At 43.8% G+C, this 15828-nt stretch overlaps 1 protein-coding gene across 1 annotated transcript in view; it reads left to right on the top strand.

Annotated features, from left to right (window-relative positions):
* The window catches only part of P5CDh1 (delta-1-Pyrroline-5-carboxylate dehydrogenase 1), a 156177-nt gene extending 141548 nt beyond the window's left edge, over positions 1-14629 (top strand). Inside the window, exon 6 of the mRNA XM_080280638.1 lies at positions 10976-14629. Within this exon, the coding sequence (XP_080136764.1) occupies positions 10976-11088 (113 nt within the window). The 3' untranslated portion in view covers positions 11089-14629. The remainder of the gene's footprint in view (positions 1-10975) is intronic.
* The last annotated feature ends 1199 nt before the right edge of the window (positions 14630-15828 follow it).

The raw sequence follows: 15828 nt of genomic DNA, 5'->3' as shown, positions 1-15828 counted from the left end.
GTCAAACCCTAGAAAATCGTACGCCACATCCGTTCCGAGAAGCAGACGAGACCAGCCATTTTCCAGAGTCTTCACAGGGACTTCCTTCCATGGACTAGCCCAGTTGTACAGTGCAGACTTGATGTTGTAGCGGTGAAGGTTTTCCAAAGTCCGCTTGCCTCGTGTGTCCCGTCTCTCCCTGCGCTCGTCCTCGAGAACAACCATCACCTCGTCCAGGAACTTCCTTCGGTATAGGCGCTTTGTTGCCACGATCGCTCCTTGGTCCATTGGTTGGATGAGACCAGTCATATTAGGTGGCAGAAACATACACCTAATCCGGCCATTCTCAGCCACCAAGGCCTTGTCGCACGGGTGGGCAGGTGCATTGTCGAGGAGAAGGAGGGCCTTTACCTGGTCACGCAGGATTCCCAGTGTCTTCGTCTGGTAATTGATGACCTCCTTGACGAAGTGGCGGTGGAACCAGTCTTTGAAGCTGTGTGCAGTGAACCATGCCTTCAAAGAATGGTACCAGACGACAGGAAGGACATCCATCACCCCACGAAGACACCGAGGCTGCTGTGCACGGCCAACAACAACGGGCTTAAGCCGGTGCATGCCGTTAACATTGGCACAACACAAAGCAGATATCCGTTCCTTGGAGAGCTTGCGGCCAGGTACACGCTTCTCCGTCTCCTCGGCTAGAGTGTTCGTTGGCAGCGAGCGATAGAATAGACCAGTTTCGTCTGCGTTGTAGACTTGACCAAGAGTGAGGCCCTCCCTGTCAATCAAGCCCTTCACCTTGTGTCGAAACTCGTCAACTCCATCTTCGTCAGCGTCCAAAGCTTCGCCATGAGCTTTACTGTTGGTAAGGCCATGCCGTAACTTGAACGCAAAGAGCCAACCTTCGGATGCCTTGAAATCTAGGGCGTCGTGAAGCCTGGCGAACTTCTCAGCTGCAGCCTTCAGCTCCGTTCCACGTACCATCACACCAGCAGCACGTTGCTGTCGATACCAAATCAACGTGGAGCGGTCGATTTCAGCAAACTTGGGAGTAAACATCACCTTCCTCTCCATGTTGCATTTGCTTCTCGACGAGAAGTCAGCCATGTACTGCATGAGTTTGTCTCGGGATCTCTTAATATCGAACAAAGTAGATCGGGCCAGGTTGAACTTGCGGAGGATGTGGGAAGACCACCCCGCATCTACTTTCTCCAATATCTCCCGTTTCTTCTCCAGAGTCAACACCACTCGCTTCCTTTTCTCAGGTGGCGGGGCCATCATCACACACACTAAGATGAGGCCCGAGAGCAGCAGGAGTGCCTGCAGCAGGTAAGGCACCACCACAAAAGCGAGCACGTGGGCAGCCATAACGACGAGCATGCACTCGCGGCGAGAGACAGGCGAAAAGTGGGGAGGATGCAGCGGCGCTCTATCGGACGTCGGAGGAATGACGCGCCACAACAATGCTCTCCCGTGCCGCACACGGCAAGTTCAAATTATGGGTGGGATTATTTATTTATTTATTTATTTATTTATTATTTTTTTTGGGGGGGGGGGGATATTGGATCCCGGCACGATTATGTCCGGTTAGTGGGGATGTTCGGATATTGGGCGTCTGGATATTAGAGTGATTACTTTACATATTTACGGGCCTCATTTATTGCACTGAGGGACAGAATATCGCATCAAAAAACCCTCGCTAGGTATGTTTCCACTTACAGCATATTTATACACTTACATACAATTTTTGCACTTATGTTAAACCCGTATTCACTTTATACTAATATTTTCAGATCAACATGACATTAATTTCACAGAGCGTCTGTTTGTCGCATTTACTTCATACTTTTAGCGTCCTATTGCATTCACACCATATTAGAATTGCTTCAAGGTGTGATATTCGCTGAAACATGGGTGAATACAGAAACCCACGTCACACTCGACGCACTCATAGCAGGTGTCCTTCCTCTGTGTGGTGAGTCTCACCCGGGAATTGCTACACACGTGACACCTGCGTTGGGGCCTAGGTCTGTTTGGCTGGGAAGGGATAGGAGTGGGGAAATGGCGGCCGGATATTCTCAGGGGAGTTTGGGCAATAGGGGTAGTGTGGGTGCGATGTTGGGGCCTTTCAACAGCATACCGTGCAAACATCTCTCTTGTGAGCTCCCTCACAAACCCTTCAAAGGTTTCCTGAACTCCTGTTGTCATGGCGTGAAGGTGGTGGCAATTCAGAGCAGTGATGTCTAGCAAGTGAAAGAACAGTTTCTTATACCACTTCATCGTGGTCCTGGCACACTCTACCGTCGATATCATGGAGTCTGACTGGTCCACCAGGCGCATGTTTATGTTATAGTCCATGACACACTCAGGTTTCCAAATATGACTCCTGTTCTCGCTCTGGTATTCAACGGAATCAGTACGGTGCATCAAGGGGCGGTGAACCGTTGACAAGAGGCAACTCTATTATGGTTCCACACAGTTGCAAGGATGTTGTTGGCTTTGAAGAAGACAACCTCATTCCTGTCAAGTTTCCACCCTACCTTGACCATGTGACGCCGGTTCACCTTCATGGTTCCACAGATTCCCGTTTCATGCATGTGTAGATAACGAGCGAGAAGAGGGCTAGTGTACCAGTTGTCCAGGTAGAGGACGTGACCACGATGAAGGTAGTCTTCTATCATTGTCTTTACCACTGCTCCCGACAGTCCAATATTCCGATCTTCTATTATGTCTGTCTGTGCACCGGTGTACAAGACTATGTCTTGCACGTATCCAGTCCTACAGTCGCACATAACAAAGATCTTGAACCCAAAACGGTGCCTTTTGCAGGGTATATACTGCCTAAATGAAATATTACCTCTCCACAACACGAGATTCTCGTCTGTGACGAGGTCTCAATAGGGATAAAATGACGAACGAAAGGTTTGCCTCAGGTGATCAAAGACCAACCTAATTCACCTCATCTTATCTGTGTCGTTCGCATTTGCAGGATCATGAGCATCATAGAAATGGAGGCGACTTAGAATTTGTTGAAAGCGATTACGGCTCATGACTTGAACAAATATTGATGTAAACATAACAGGGTCCCTTGTCCAGTAAACCGGAATTCTGTTCTTTCGTATAATACCCATCAAAAGGACCAGGGCAAAAAATAGGAACATTTCTGAAAGGGAGACAGGGTAATCATATATGATAGAATGCCTGCTCCTTGTTCCCAATCTTTCACTCTCACGGTGCTGGGTGCTTGCAAAAAGGTTGGTTTGGTAAACAATCTGCTCCACGAATGCCTCACTAAAAAACAGGTGGAAAAAATCCAACCTGGTGGAATAGACGAGTTTCTGGTGAAAATTATTTTGAAGTTAGATACTTGTATGGGTAAAAGATACTCAGAAAATAACTATGTCAACCATTATTTCCAATAAAAATGTGCAGAAACATGAAAAAATAATAGATAAAGTAGCCGAAAAATCACGTGACACTGAAATGGCCTGTGATTGGTCGTGACGTCACTACTCACACTGAGGCAACATAGTCTGCTTTGTTAACGTTTAGCCAGGATACACTGTGCTTATTTCTGACCTCCAAGAATGTCCAGTGACAAGAGGAATAATTGCTAATGTTTCGTTCCAATGTGTAAGTGCACTGACAAAAGCACAGTAGGGAAATTATTCCTCTGTATACTAGCCAATAACAATAAACGAAAACAGTGGTGGCTGGCTGCTCGTTGGAAGTTCCCAGTGCTGGAATGCAGTCTTTACTGTTGTGAAAATATTATATTCTTCACCATATAGGTTCATACACACCTAATTATCTGAAATTCAGTCAAAAAACTATGCTTTATTTAATTATTAATAGAATATTAGGAGTCAGAGCAAAAACGTGCTAAGGTTAGCGGGTATTTCTACTTTAGATCGCTAACATGCCTTGACAGACTTCTGTTTTGCACAGATACTGATTTAAATTGCAAATAAATGCATTTGTATGTTAAATTAATATTTATACAAAGCAGAAGTCTGCCAAGGCAAGCTGTTCAGCTAAAGGAGAAACACTTCCGCTAATTTTAGCCCGTTTTCGCTGTGAAAATGGATTTTTTAAAAGTTAAAATTAAATACAAAAATTTGACCAGATTTCGAATAATTAGGTGAGTATGAACTTCTATGATGATAAAATCTATAACACCAATTAAAAAGTGCCAATTCGGTGTTGATTTGGTAAATGACCGCTGATTCGGTATTTCGTCACTCCCCTGAAGTACTGTAGTTGAGTCACTGAAACTTTTTTTTTTCTTCAGAAAACTAATAATGAAGAAGGTGAAATATTAAATATGAGCATAAACTCATACAACTGATACTGTACGGCATACATTTAACACTTCCCACCTCATGAGGTACGAGCACCGCTCGGGAATGGTGTAACTGTACGCTACTTCTGGTCGATTTCACCACAATTTACTTACCTAACAGGTACCACCCATTTACACCATGAAAAATATTCCTTCACAACATACCTGAAGGGGGTAGTTTGGATCTACGTGGCCATGTAGGTACAACTATCATCTCTGTTACTGGTAAATATTGTGTGATGGATTGGAGCGTCGTCTGCAGTGTGAATGCTGACGTCATCACCAACATGGCGGCTCCTTCCCTCCAGCCGCAGTGAATTAAAGTTATCACGTCTTGTTCAGTGCAAATGATCAATTAAATTAAAAGATACATATACCATAAGTTTTTAAGTACATGGCAGAGTGCACTGGCCATGTTTACCCAGAACCGACAACTCGTCTATTACGGTGAATTCCGGGAGCAATGCAGCCAGCATGCCCCTGCTCAGTGAAAGGGTGAATGAGGGGAGAAAAATCACTCCCATCCTCCCAATTCCATCCCACAAATCCCTCTTCCCCATCATCCCCATCACCGCCTTCGTCTGGGTGGGGAGGAGATGCTGGTGGGGGAGGTTGGGGAGAAGGAGTGCGGAGGGCTTCCCCACTCTCACTCCTCTTCCCTCTGCCTTTACCCTTTCCCTCACCCTTACGGCCTTGAGGAACATTAGGGGGCTGTGGGGATGAAGTTCGGGAATATTGGGGAGCATAAGACGTGCTGGGGAGTGGTTCCTCCCCACCTTCCCCCTCCATCACAACACCATGTGATTTTTCACGCGCCCTAACTCGCCCACGTGTTTGGGGATATTGGGGAGCATAAGACGTGCTTGGGAGTGGTTCCTCCCCACCTTCCCCCTCCATCACAACCTCACATGATACAGAACGCACCCGCACTTGCCCACATGATACACCCCACCGCCTCACACTACCTAGGGAGAGCGATGACTCACTCACGCCACTCTCATGCCACTCTCACTTTCCATACTCCTCCCTGCACTTTCCCTTTCACTCCCCACTCCCTCCACGGCACTTCCTACCTCTTCAAACAAAATACTAGGCCCATTCCTGCTCGTCCGACGTGGTGTGCGCTCGGGGCCACGATGAGTAATCACCTCACGTCCATACCACGTGGCAGCACGTCCCACGACTCCGTCCTCGTCTTTGTCCTTGTCATCAGATTCGGGTTCCACATCATGTTGGGGCTGGGCATATGATGTTGCACATGGTTTTTTGGCTGGCTGCCCCTCTCTAGCAGCACGGGAAGTCACGTACTGCCGCTTCCTGGGGGATGGGACTTCTTCATCACTGCTGGTGGTTTCCTCCTCCTCTGGCTGCACATAATCTTTGTCAACAACCTCGTCGTCCAGTGGGGAATCACTGTCGCCTGTAAAGGCGTCCAGGGCGGCTTGAATTTCGACCTCTGAGAGACCTCTCGTCGCCATGTCTGAACAGGACCATTGCTAACAGGTGAGTGAACGAGCCACGGGTTAGCGCAGGTCGCGCGGGGTCGCTGAGTGTCTCCGCCTGGTGGCAGGTAGGGGAAGGTCAAGCGGGGATACATACCGAAAATCAAGCGCGAAATTTGAAAATTGTGGAAATTATGCACTTAGCAATTGCACGACGTACTGGTACGTTGCCGGGACTGGCAAATGCAAAATGTTGCAACGTACCCATACTTCGATGGGACAGGGCGGGTTAAGCTGATCATCATTGTGGTGGCGACTTTCATCCACTAATTTCATGTAGTGCTGCATACTTCTACCTTCACCTTTAGCATCCATTTTCCATTTCTGCTCTTCCTATTTCTTCCATCTTTTCTGTCTCTTTGTTACTCTTCTTTCCTTTTCAGGTGGCTTTACATTGAGTGACAAGTCAAGTGATTTCGTGTAAGCCAGGAAACCATTTACAGTAATCTCTTTATTATCCGGATGGCCATTACCAAGATGCTGTGATCTGGCTCTTCAAAACCATTATATGTACATTTTTTCATATTGTCTGGACAAAATGCTTGTGTCTGGCAGAAATTATGACCACACAAATATATTTTGCCTGTGGCCGGGCGGGAATAGCCCAATTGCACCATCTGTCTGGCTGGGTAGTTCACTCACCAACCACTACAGACCCCCCTCAGTCATTCTCATTTCTCACTCGGTGACAGTGTAGTAAACATCTTGCAGACAGTTATGCTGCGCATGTTGTCCCCTACTGTTTCCAGAATTTGCTATTCCATGGTTGCCTCCTCTTAGGGTGTGTGATGATTCCTGTTCACCAGGGAAAAGGAAGAGGAAGTGGGAGATCCTGGGTAAGATTGATGTGGGATGGTCGAATCATGAGTGTTGACTTTCACATTTTTCTAGCTTACTCTACTGTACCATGATTTTATTCCATTCTGCCATTATGTTGTGTGTGCCTACTGCACATTTCTTGTGTAGCCTTTTTTTTTTTTTTTTTCCCCCACTTCAGAGTATGGCTCTGCAATGGTGATCGCTTGTCTGTCATTGATGGGTCTGCTTGACCATGGAAATACTGTACGACACTGGGTAGCAACCATATAACCAACCCAGACATGTTCCCTACGTGTCTACAAGTGGGTTGGCAGAGGGTTAATGCCCCTCCCTGTAAAACAGCTAACTCAAAGTCATTCGGCCACCTCTTATGGGATTATGGTGTCTGGCAATAGATAGATAGGTACTCACAGATCAGTGTAAATGCATAATCATGCTTTTTTTTTTAAGTATTAAGTAGTTGGTAAGCATGTCAGTTATTTGTTTAATAATGATCTGCATTACCTTGGATACAGTGCTGGTGCAATATAATTTGTCTAACATCATGGGGTATCGAGGTTACCTTATATTCAGAATGTGGGTCTCAGCCTAAAAATAGTTAAGAAACCCTGTAGTAGTTGGAGAATGATGCCTTCATGTGATGACACCAGGATATCCAGATACAGATGTCTATCATCTCCCTCTCTGTCCCCCAAAAGGAGGATGGTAGACTGCGGATGAAAAACATCTTCAGCCTGCAGCTCATTAGACTCATGTTCAGATGAGCCTAGAGCCATGGAAAGAATAAGATAAAAAAGATGTTACTGGATTGATGTGAATAAGATGCTTACCACTGACTGTGAATGTGAGATTGAGGATAATGCTGCTGGAAGAAGAAGGCCTGTTTGGTATGGAAGAAGAAAATGGTTTGGTACATGGGTTCAGGAGATTTGTAGTAGGTGGGGGCACCCATCATCCACCCACTTTGTGTAGTGATACTTTGTTTTTAGGTTATCTCTACATTCAGTGGCAAGGTGTTCCCTATGTGCAACAAGTAGGTTGGCGAAGGGTTAGTGCCCCTCCCCGGAAAACAAATAACTAAAAATGTGAACAAGAAGCCTCGGACCAGGACTGACCAGAAGATGACGACAAAGGACCGAACAAAGGACACGATAGGGATGGTGACTTGGAATTTAAGAGGTGCAAATGATGAGGTGAAAGAAAGAGAGATTGTCCAGGTGCTTGAGGGTGCGAAAGTGGATGTATGTGGGTCAACAGAAACTAAATGGAGAGATGAGAGTGTGAGGGAATGGGAGTATGGAAGGGGTATATGTGCAAGAGCAGGTGAGAATGAGAAGGCAAAAGAAGGAGTGTGTATTGTGGTGAGTAACAGATGGAAGGAGAATATAAGAGAGTATGGATCAGTTGGCTCGAGGATTGTGTGGGTAAGACTGAAAGTTGGACTACAAATGTGGGCGATTGTGTGTGTGTGTGTGTGTGTGTGTGTGTGTGTATGCACCAACACAAGATCGTGCAAGCAGAGAGAAAGAAGAGTTTTGGACAAATGTGGAAGCGTGCATGGAAAAGTTTGAAAGGAATGAAAGAGTCTTTTTTGATTGGAGATATGAATGGAAAGGTAGGGAATGGGAAGGTGGATGGGGTAGTTGGTGAGTGGGGTGTGCCTGCAGAGATGGATGAGAATGGCAGTGCTTTAATGGATGCTTGTGCCGGGAGGGGGTTGGTGATAGCCAATACCCTCTTCAGACACAGAATGATCCACAGGTATACATGGCGAGTGATGAGAAGGGTGGGTGGTGAACTGAATGAACGGAAGGCAATGATTGATTGTGTGTGTCGATGAAAGGATGAGAAGGTGTATAATGGATGCAAGAGTATATAGAGGTTGGGGGAGTGGACTTTCGGACCACCACTTGGTGGTGGTCAGAATTAAAGTCCAAGTAAATTGGAGAACTTGAAGAAGGGAAGGACAGGAGGAAGTAGTACATACAAGGAGAGGGAAAAATTACAAGAGGATGCAAAAAAGACAAAATATAAGAGGGAAGTGGAAAAGCAAGAGGGTAAAAACAGATTGGAGCAGATGAGGGACATGGAAGGTGTGTTCAAGATATTCACAGAAGAAATCTGTGCAGCATGTGAGGTGGTGTGTGGGGTGAAGAGAAGACGGAAAGGGTTGCAAGGAATAGCATGGTGTACTGAAGAGGTGAGGGAGGCTATGGCACAAAAGAAGAAAGCATATAGTGAGTGGATGAGAAACAGAGGCATGGAAGAAGTTGAGAGATGGAAGAGAGAGTTATATGTAGAGAGGAAGAGAGAGGTGAAAAGATTAGTAAGAGAGAGTAAGAAGAGAGTGCTTGAGGAATTTGTAAGGAACTTGAGTGTAAAGTGGAGAGAATGTAAGAAAATGTTCTGGAAAGAGGTAAAGAAAGTTAGACAGGGTGCCAGAAGTTAGCTGGGGAGTGAAAGATAAAAATGGTAGATTACTAGTGGAGAAGGGAGAAAAAGTGAGCAGATGGAGGGAACACTTTAAGTAATTCCTGAACACAGAGAATGAAACTAATGCAAGTATAAGTGGCTCGAGAATGGCTGGGAGAAGGAGGGATGTGAGAAGAGAGGAAGAAATCAGTAGGATGGAAGTTGAGGAAGCAATAAAGAAAGTTAAAATGAGGAAAGCCCCAGGAATTGGAGTGTGTGGTGAAATGCTGAAGCATGGGGGAGAGATAATAGTAGAATGGATGTGGAAGATGTGCAGATTGGCCTGGGAGGAAGGTAGAGTCCCGGAGGATTAGAAGTCAGGAATAATTATTCCCCTGTACGAAGGAAAAGGGGAAAAAGAAGTGTGTGGTAATCATAGGGGCATTTGTCTTCTTAGTGTAATAGGAAAAGTATATGGTAGGATACTTATTGACTGAGTTAGGGAAATAACAGAGGTATTAGTTGAAGAACAGGGTGGTTTTAAGAAGGGAAGAGATTTTGTAGATCAGATATTCATTCTTAGATCTTTAATGGAAAAGTTTCTTGAGAAGGGAAAGAAGTATGCGGCCTTCATGGATTTGGAGAAAGCATATGACAGGGTGGATAGACAAGGATTGTGGAAAGTGTTAAGAATATATGGGGTAGATGGGAAGTTGTTGAATGCTTTGAAGAGTATGTATGAGGGTGCTAAGGCTGCAGTGCATATGGATAGTGAACTAAGTGAGTTTTTCTATTTGAAGGTTGAATTGAAACAGGGATGTGTCATGTCTCCTTGGTTGTTCAATCTGTATATGGATGGGGTTATAAAAGAAATGCAAGGTAGGGCAGTGGATGTTGGAGCGGCCCTAATGAGAGAGGGCAGTGTTTGGAAGCTACTTGTGCTGTTGTTTGCAGATGATACTGTGTTGTTAAGTGAAGATGAAGGGGAGCTGCAAGGCTTGGTGAATGAGTTTGGGAGAGTGTGTAAGAAACGGAATCTAAAGGTGAATGTAGGGAAGAGGAAAGTGATGGTCTTCGAGAGAAATGAAGTCACTGAATGTACAGTGATTTTGGATGAGGAGGAAATGGAAAATGTGAGTGGGTTTAAGTACTTGGGTAGTGTGATGAGTAAGGAAGGAAGTTTAGTGGGGGAAGTGCTTAAAAGGGTGCAAAAAGGAAGAAAGGTTGCTGGTTCCTTGAAAGCAGTCATAAGAAACAGGGAAGTGAACATGGAAGTGTAAAAGCTACTACATGACAGTATTGTGAAACCAACTCTAACGTATGGAAGTGAAGCTTGGACCTTGTTGCAAGGACAGAAGTCAAGAGTGAGAGCAGTGGAAATGAGTTATTTGAGAGGAGCATGTGAAGTCCCATGGAGAGACAGACTGACAAATGAGGAAGTGAAGGAGCATTGTGGTGTGGATGTGGATGTGATAGTAAGTGTTAGGAGAAATACACTGAGGTGGATTGGACATGTGGAGAGGATGGAGAGCGAGAGACTGACGAGGAGAATGTACGTGAGTGAGGTGGAGGGGGGGAGAGGGAAGGGGAGGCCAAGGATGAGGTGGAGGGATGGAGTGGAGAAGTATATGAGAGAGGGGTGTGTGAGCTGGGAGTGGGTCAGTGAAATGGTGGGGGACAGGGTGACATGGAGGCAATTTGTTTGTGGCCACCCCTTTTGGGATTAAGGCGTCTGGCAGTAGATAGATTGATAGATAGATATGGGTGAGAAAGAAGGAAAAGAAAGAGGAGTATTTGAAAGTATGAGATGTATGTGAAGGCACAGTAGCTTGGAGTTGGTTCTGTTATGGTCATTCCCTGTTGGGGATTCTCAGGAGAGGGAACAAACCTTAAATATGATGATGAACTTTCCACATTGCAGGTACAAATGACAAGGCTGGAGGTCTTCAATATGCTCTCAAGTGGACGTCCCCTCAAGCAGTCAAGCAGACCATGGCTCCACTGACTGATGTGAAGTACCCCTACATGGGTTAGGAATAATTTTATACCCGCATTTATCATTAATTGCAACACTTCATCTGGCGCCAGGAATAATGTTCTGGTAGGCACTTTAACACAGTATCTGACATTTGCAAACCTGACCACTACTTAATTTTTTTTTTCTTCCCCCAGTACATTAAATAAAATTTTCCTCATGCTGTCTGTAAAGCTGATTTACCAGTTTCCCCAAGTTCATAGTACAGTACAACTTGTATGGAAAGTTTAATACAGGTACAGTGGAGCCCCGCGGTTAGCGACATCTTTGTTTGCGGTTTCATGGTTAGTGGTGGCCTGCAAATATTCCCAAACACCAAGTTTTGTGCGAAAACCCCTCCTTCCATGGCGAGAAAAATGTAAAACCTGCTTGAGGATTGGGACTTCTGTGGGTTTGTGCAGGAGCAGCAGACAGTAGAAATGCAGCACAGGATGGATGTGTTGCATTGAGAGGCAGAGGCAGAGGAGGGTGGAGGTGCCAGAGGTGGCAGGATGCAGTAGCCTCACCACTTGCCTCGGAAATTACACCCCCATCCCCTCCACAAAGCACCTCACTCCAACCTTCCAAGTGAGTTTTCTTGCCTGTTATGTCTATCTATCTATCCATTGCCAGATGCCTTAATCCCATAAGGGGTGGCCACAAACAAATCACCTCCATGTTGCCCTGTCCCCCACTATTTCATTGTCCTGCCCCCAGCTCACACCCCTCTCTCTCATATACCTCTCCATTTCATCCCTCCATCCCATCCTTGGTCTCCCCATCCCTCTTCCCCCCTCCACCTGTCTCGCATACACTCTCCTCTTCAGTCTCTCGCTTTCCATCCTCACCACATGGCCAAAGCACCTCAGTGTGTTTCTCCTAATGCTTCCTATCACATCCACATCCACACCACAACGCTCCTTCACTTCCTCAATTGTCAGTCTGTCTTTCCATGTGACTCCACATGCTCCTCTCAAATAACTCATTTCCACTGCCCTCACTCTTGACTTGCGTCCCTCCAACAAGGTCCAAACTTCACTTCCATACATTAAAGTTGGTATCACAGTACTGTCATGTAGTAACTTTTTCACTCCCATGCTCACTTCCTTGTTTTTTATCACTGCCTTCAAGGAACCAGCAACCTTTTTTTTCTTGTTGTACCCATTTAAGTACTTCACCCTCTAAGCTTCTATCCTTACTCATCACACTACCCAAGTACATTGCATTAATACTAGTTTCTTTTCACGTGTGATTAGTAAATTTTGCATTGCACAAATGGGTTTTAGGGGGACTTGGCATGGGACCTGGAACTAATTAGCCTGTTTCCTATAAGATCAATGCCCCAACTTTAGTTGTTTCATGGTTCGCGGTACTTTTCACAGAGCCAATTAAATGCAAAACACGGGGCTCCACTGAGCACAGTCTTTAGATGGCATTATTCATGTATCAGCCAGAATAATGACATGTTTACACATGATGAAATGACTCAATTTGACAGCTGCATCCTTCATGCCAGTGACATGTAGTACCTTTAAGGCACGTATAATGGATAGGCTAGCAGTGTTCGACCCTGCCTCTGCACTTAAGAGCTAAATTGCTTAGTTTACCAGGCACCCAGAATAATGACTAATTATATAGGACCTGGCTGTTGAACATGATACTCTTGGCCTCACCATCCTGTTGTGTTCAGTGTTTGCAGTATATGTTCATGTAGGGCAAGATGCATTGTTAGAAAGAAGTCAGTGTAACTGGGGGCATCACGACCTTCAACACGGGCAGGCTACCAAGAAAGAAGGGGGGAGGGAAGGAAGCTGAGCAAGCCTTTTACGTGTGAGTGCTGTAAGCCCCTCTGGTAAATATTTTTGAAATCATGGCCAATATGTGGCCTTATGCAGAGAGTAATGGATACCAGAGTACCAGTACTGGATTAAAGGAGAAGGTAGCAGATCTATAGCCTTGGGGTCCCCAGACAAAAGGGGCCACTGCAAGATGAGTGAATGCTGATCATAGAAAGTTCATGCCCCTAAAACAGAAAGACCAGCAGACACTAGTGTGTGTAGGATAGGTTTAGCATTAAAATGCAGTGGATGTCCGTACTAGGCTACTGAACTCTACTAGTGTTAGTCTTAAGGGCCTCCACAAGATGCTGTGCCTCAGGGTCCCCACAGCTCTTAATCATGCATTGCAGAGGACTTTTTAAATGTTCAGGATGCAGTATTCCCACCGTCATAGATATTTTTGTAAACTTACTATATATGGCGTGTGTCCTCTTGAAAATCTTCCTTTATCGCAAGCTCTAAAGTAGCATACCCTTTCTAAATTCTCTTGCAGGTGAGATTTAAAGTAGAACATTGTTAATAAGGTTTACTTATATCAAGTGTTTCAATATCATAAAACCACACCACAGAATGGGGTTAAGGTGCTAAAAGTCATCATGTGATAAGTTTTGGAACAATATTATGAACTTACCAGTCTGAGCCATCATCACAGTGTGCTGAACATTTTTAATAAATTGCAAGGTAATTGCTGTTTCTCCTAGTTTTCAAGATGATGATGATAAAGGCTATATACATTTTTATTCACTGTTCACTTTCTGAATGATCATGTATGCAAAATAATATATCTATTGTAACAATAATGAACACGACTGAAGGGATCTTTTTTTATGACCTACCGTGGGTCCTCCTACATCTCATTTTCCATGGTTTAACATCATATTTAAGGGGGTCAGTCGCTCCTCCCCCCCTTGCATTTTCAACACCGGTAAGATGTATTACACCGCATAATCCTACAGAGGCTAGAGTATGAAAAAAATATATATGTAGCACTTCTGATTATTGATATAATCTATGAACTGATGAAAGACAGAGACAGTGATGTGTTAGTGCTCACTTTCATGACTTAGTGAGGTACAGGTGCTGCATTTACACAGTGTAGTATAGCACATTTTTGTAAGACCAATAACAACAGAAAATAGCACTTACATAACTATTTCTTTGTGCAGTATCCATGTCATTTATAATAGTATTGGTGCTGTGTTGTGCCACGTAAATTTGGGGTAGTTGATTATATATATAAAAATATTTACAGCCAGTCCTTTACTACCTTTCTGAGGGCCTTGATGGCCCAGAGCATAGGAAGTTTATGAAACATACTGCATTTACCTTCTCAGTATGATGGTTCTTCCTTCCCCCTCCCCCCTACCAGACAATATATATGATGGAAAGGGAGACCTCTTATAATGAAGAGATTAAGGGAAATCATTCTTATTTCCCATAAGTGCAAGAAGCCTTTTCTAATCTGAGCAAACTAGTTCTATAGAAGTCAAGGTAAATAAGAAGTATAAAGTCAGTGCAGATCTCATTGTTAAGGGTTGATATATCATACTTGAAATTGCAAAGGCAGAAAAAAATATATATTACTACAAATTGCAACTGACATCAGTTTACAGAGACTAGAGTGATGGAAAGCGATTGACTTCATTGTATATTTATGATAAATGTAATTACTGTATTTTATTTCATTCAAAACCCTGGCCCTTGTAGAGGTATGAAATATGGCCGATTTGATACCCTGTGTACAAATGTTTATATATTTTCCAAGTTTTTCATGATTGTGACAATATTGATTACAACTTCAAAACTCCTTGCTTGCTAATGAATGTGTGCCCAGTATCATCTGAGATAAAGAGAATCATGTGTACTTTGTGGAGTGTCACTTGATTCTCTTGTGTAAAGGTACATGCATTTTTTTTTTTTTTTTTTTTTTTTTTTTTTTTTAAAGGGTCCTGGCTATTGCAAAAATTCTCATGAAATATTTCTTGACCTGTATTTGTAACTTCCACTAATTGCAGGTTTTTGTAGTCTGTGGAGTTCACATTATCATGACTGTATGCTGCATTTACCTGGTACTCCACAAGGAGCCATCTGTTAAGAGTCAGTGTTGAGGAGCAAGTCATTACTGTCTCACAGTTTATTGTATGAATTTGTCAGATTTAAAACTTCATGGGATGAATTGTGGAATTCAGTGTGTGAAAGTGAAAGCTAGTTAGGAAAATATATCAGATACAGGTATGAGCAGGAAAGATATTTGTTCTAGAATATCTTTGTTGTCGAGTTTCTTACAAACAAGAGTAGGTCAGCATAATATGATGTATGGCATCCAAAGGCTTTCACATATTGCAGTGATTATAACATTGTTAGAGTGAAAGTATTCCTTATATGAATTAGCTTAATTTTAAAAATGAGACAGTGTCAGTTTTTGACATCTGATTTAGGCAGTTAGTATAATGTGTGACATTGGATTTAAAAAATAGAGAGGCCACCTAGAATTATTGCAGTTAAAAGCCCATGTATGTCAGACACTGACATGACTGTGCAGTAGAAGAGTTCATTGCATATAGGTACATGTATGCAAACAGCAGCAGCAGATAATAACAGTGTGGAACATGGTGCATGTTGTGTAACTTGGATACATCATAGCTAAAGTAGTAGAGGCACTTTTATTGTGGTACTGTTACTGTGTCTTGTGTAGGTGAATATTTAATATGAACAAAGAGACACAGTAAGCCTGTACAATAGATACTTGGTGCAGTTTATATAGCTAGGCCTACCATATATGTATATGTAGCTATCAAATTGAGGTTGTGCAATTACTGTGTAGCTTCACCTCACACTTGGGGATGTACTCTGTGTTGACATATACTTAGTCAAAGAACAGATCTAGGAAATTAAACTGAACTCAGTGAGGTACTAATGCAG

The sequence above is a fragment of the Coenobita brevimanus genome, chromosome 85, assembly GCF_032717465.1.
Source record: "Coenobita brevimanus isolate Jiangsu-jjx chromosome 85, ASM3271746v2, whole genome shotgun sequence".
NCBI classification, from domain to species: domain Eukaryota; kingdom Metazoa; phylum Arthropoda; class Malacostraca; order Decapoda; family Coenobitidae; genus Coenobita; species Coenobita brevimanus.
This window is presented reverse-complemented; position numbering and strand designations above follow the sequence as displayed.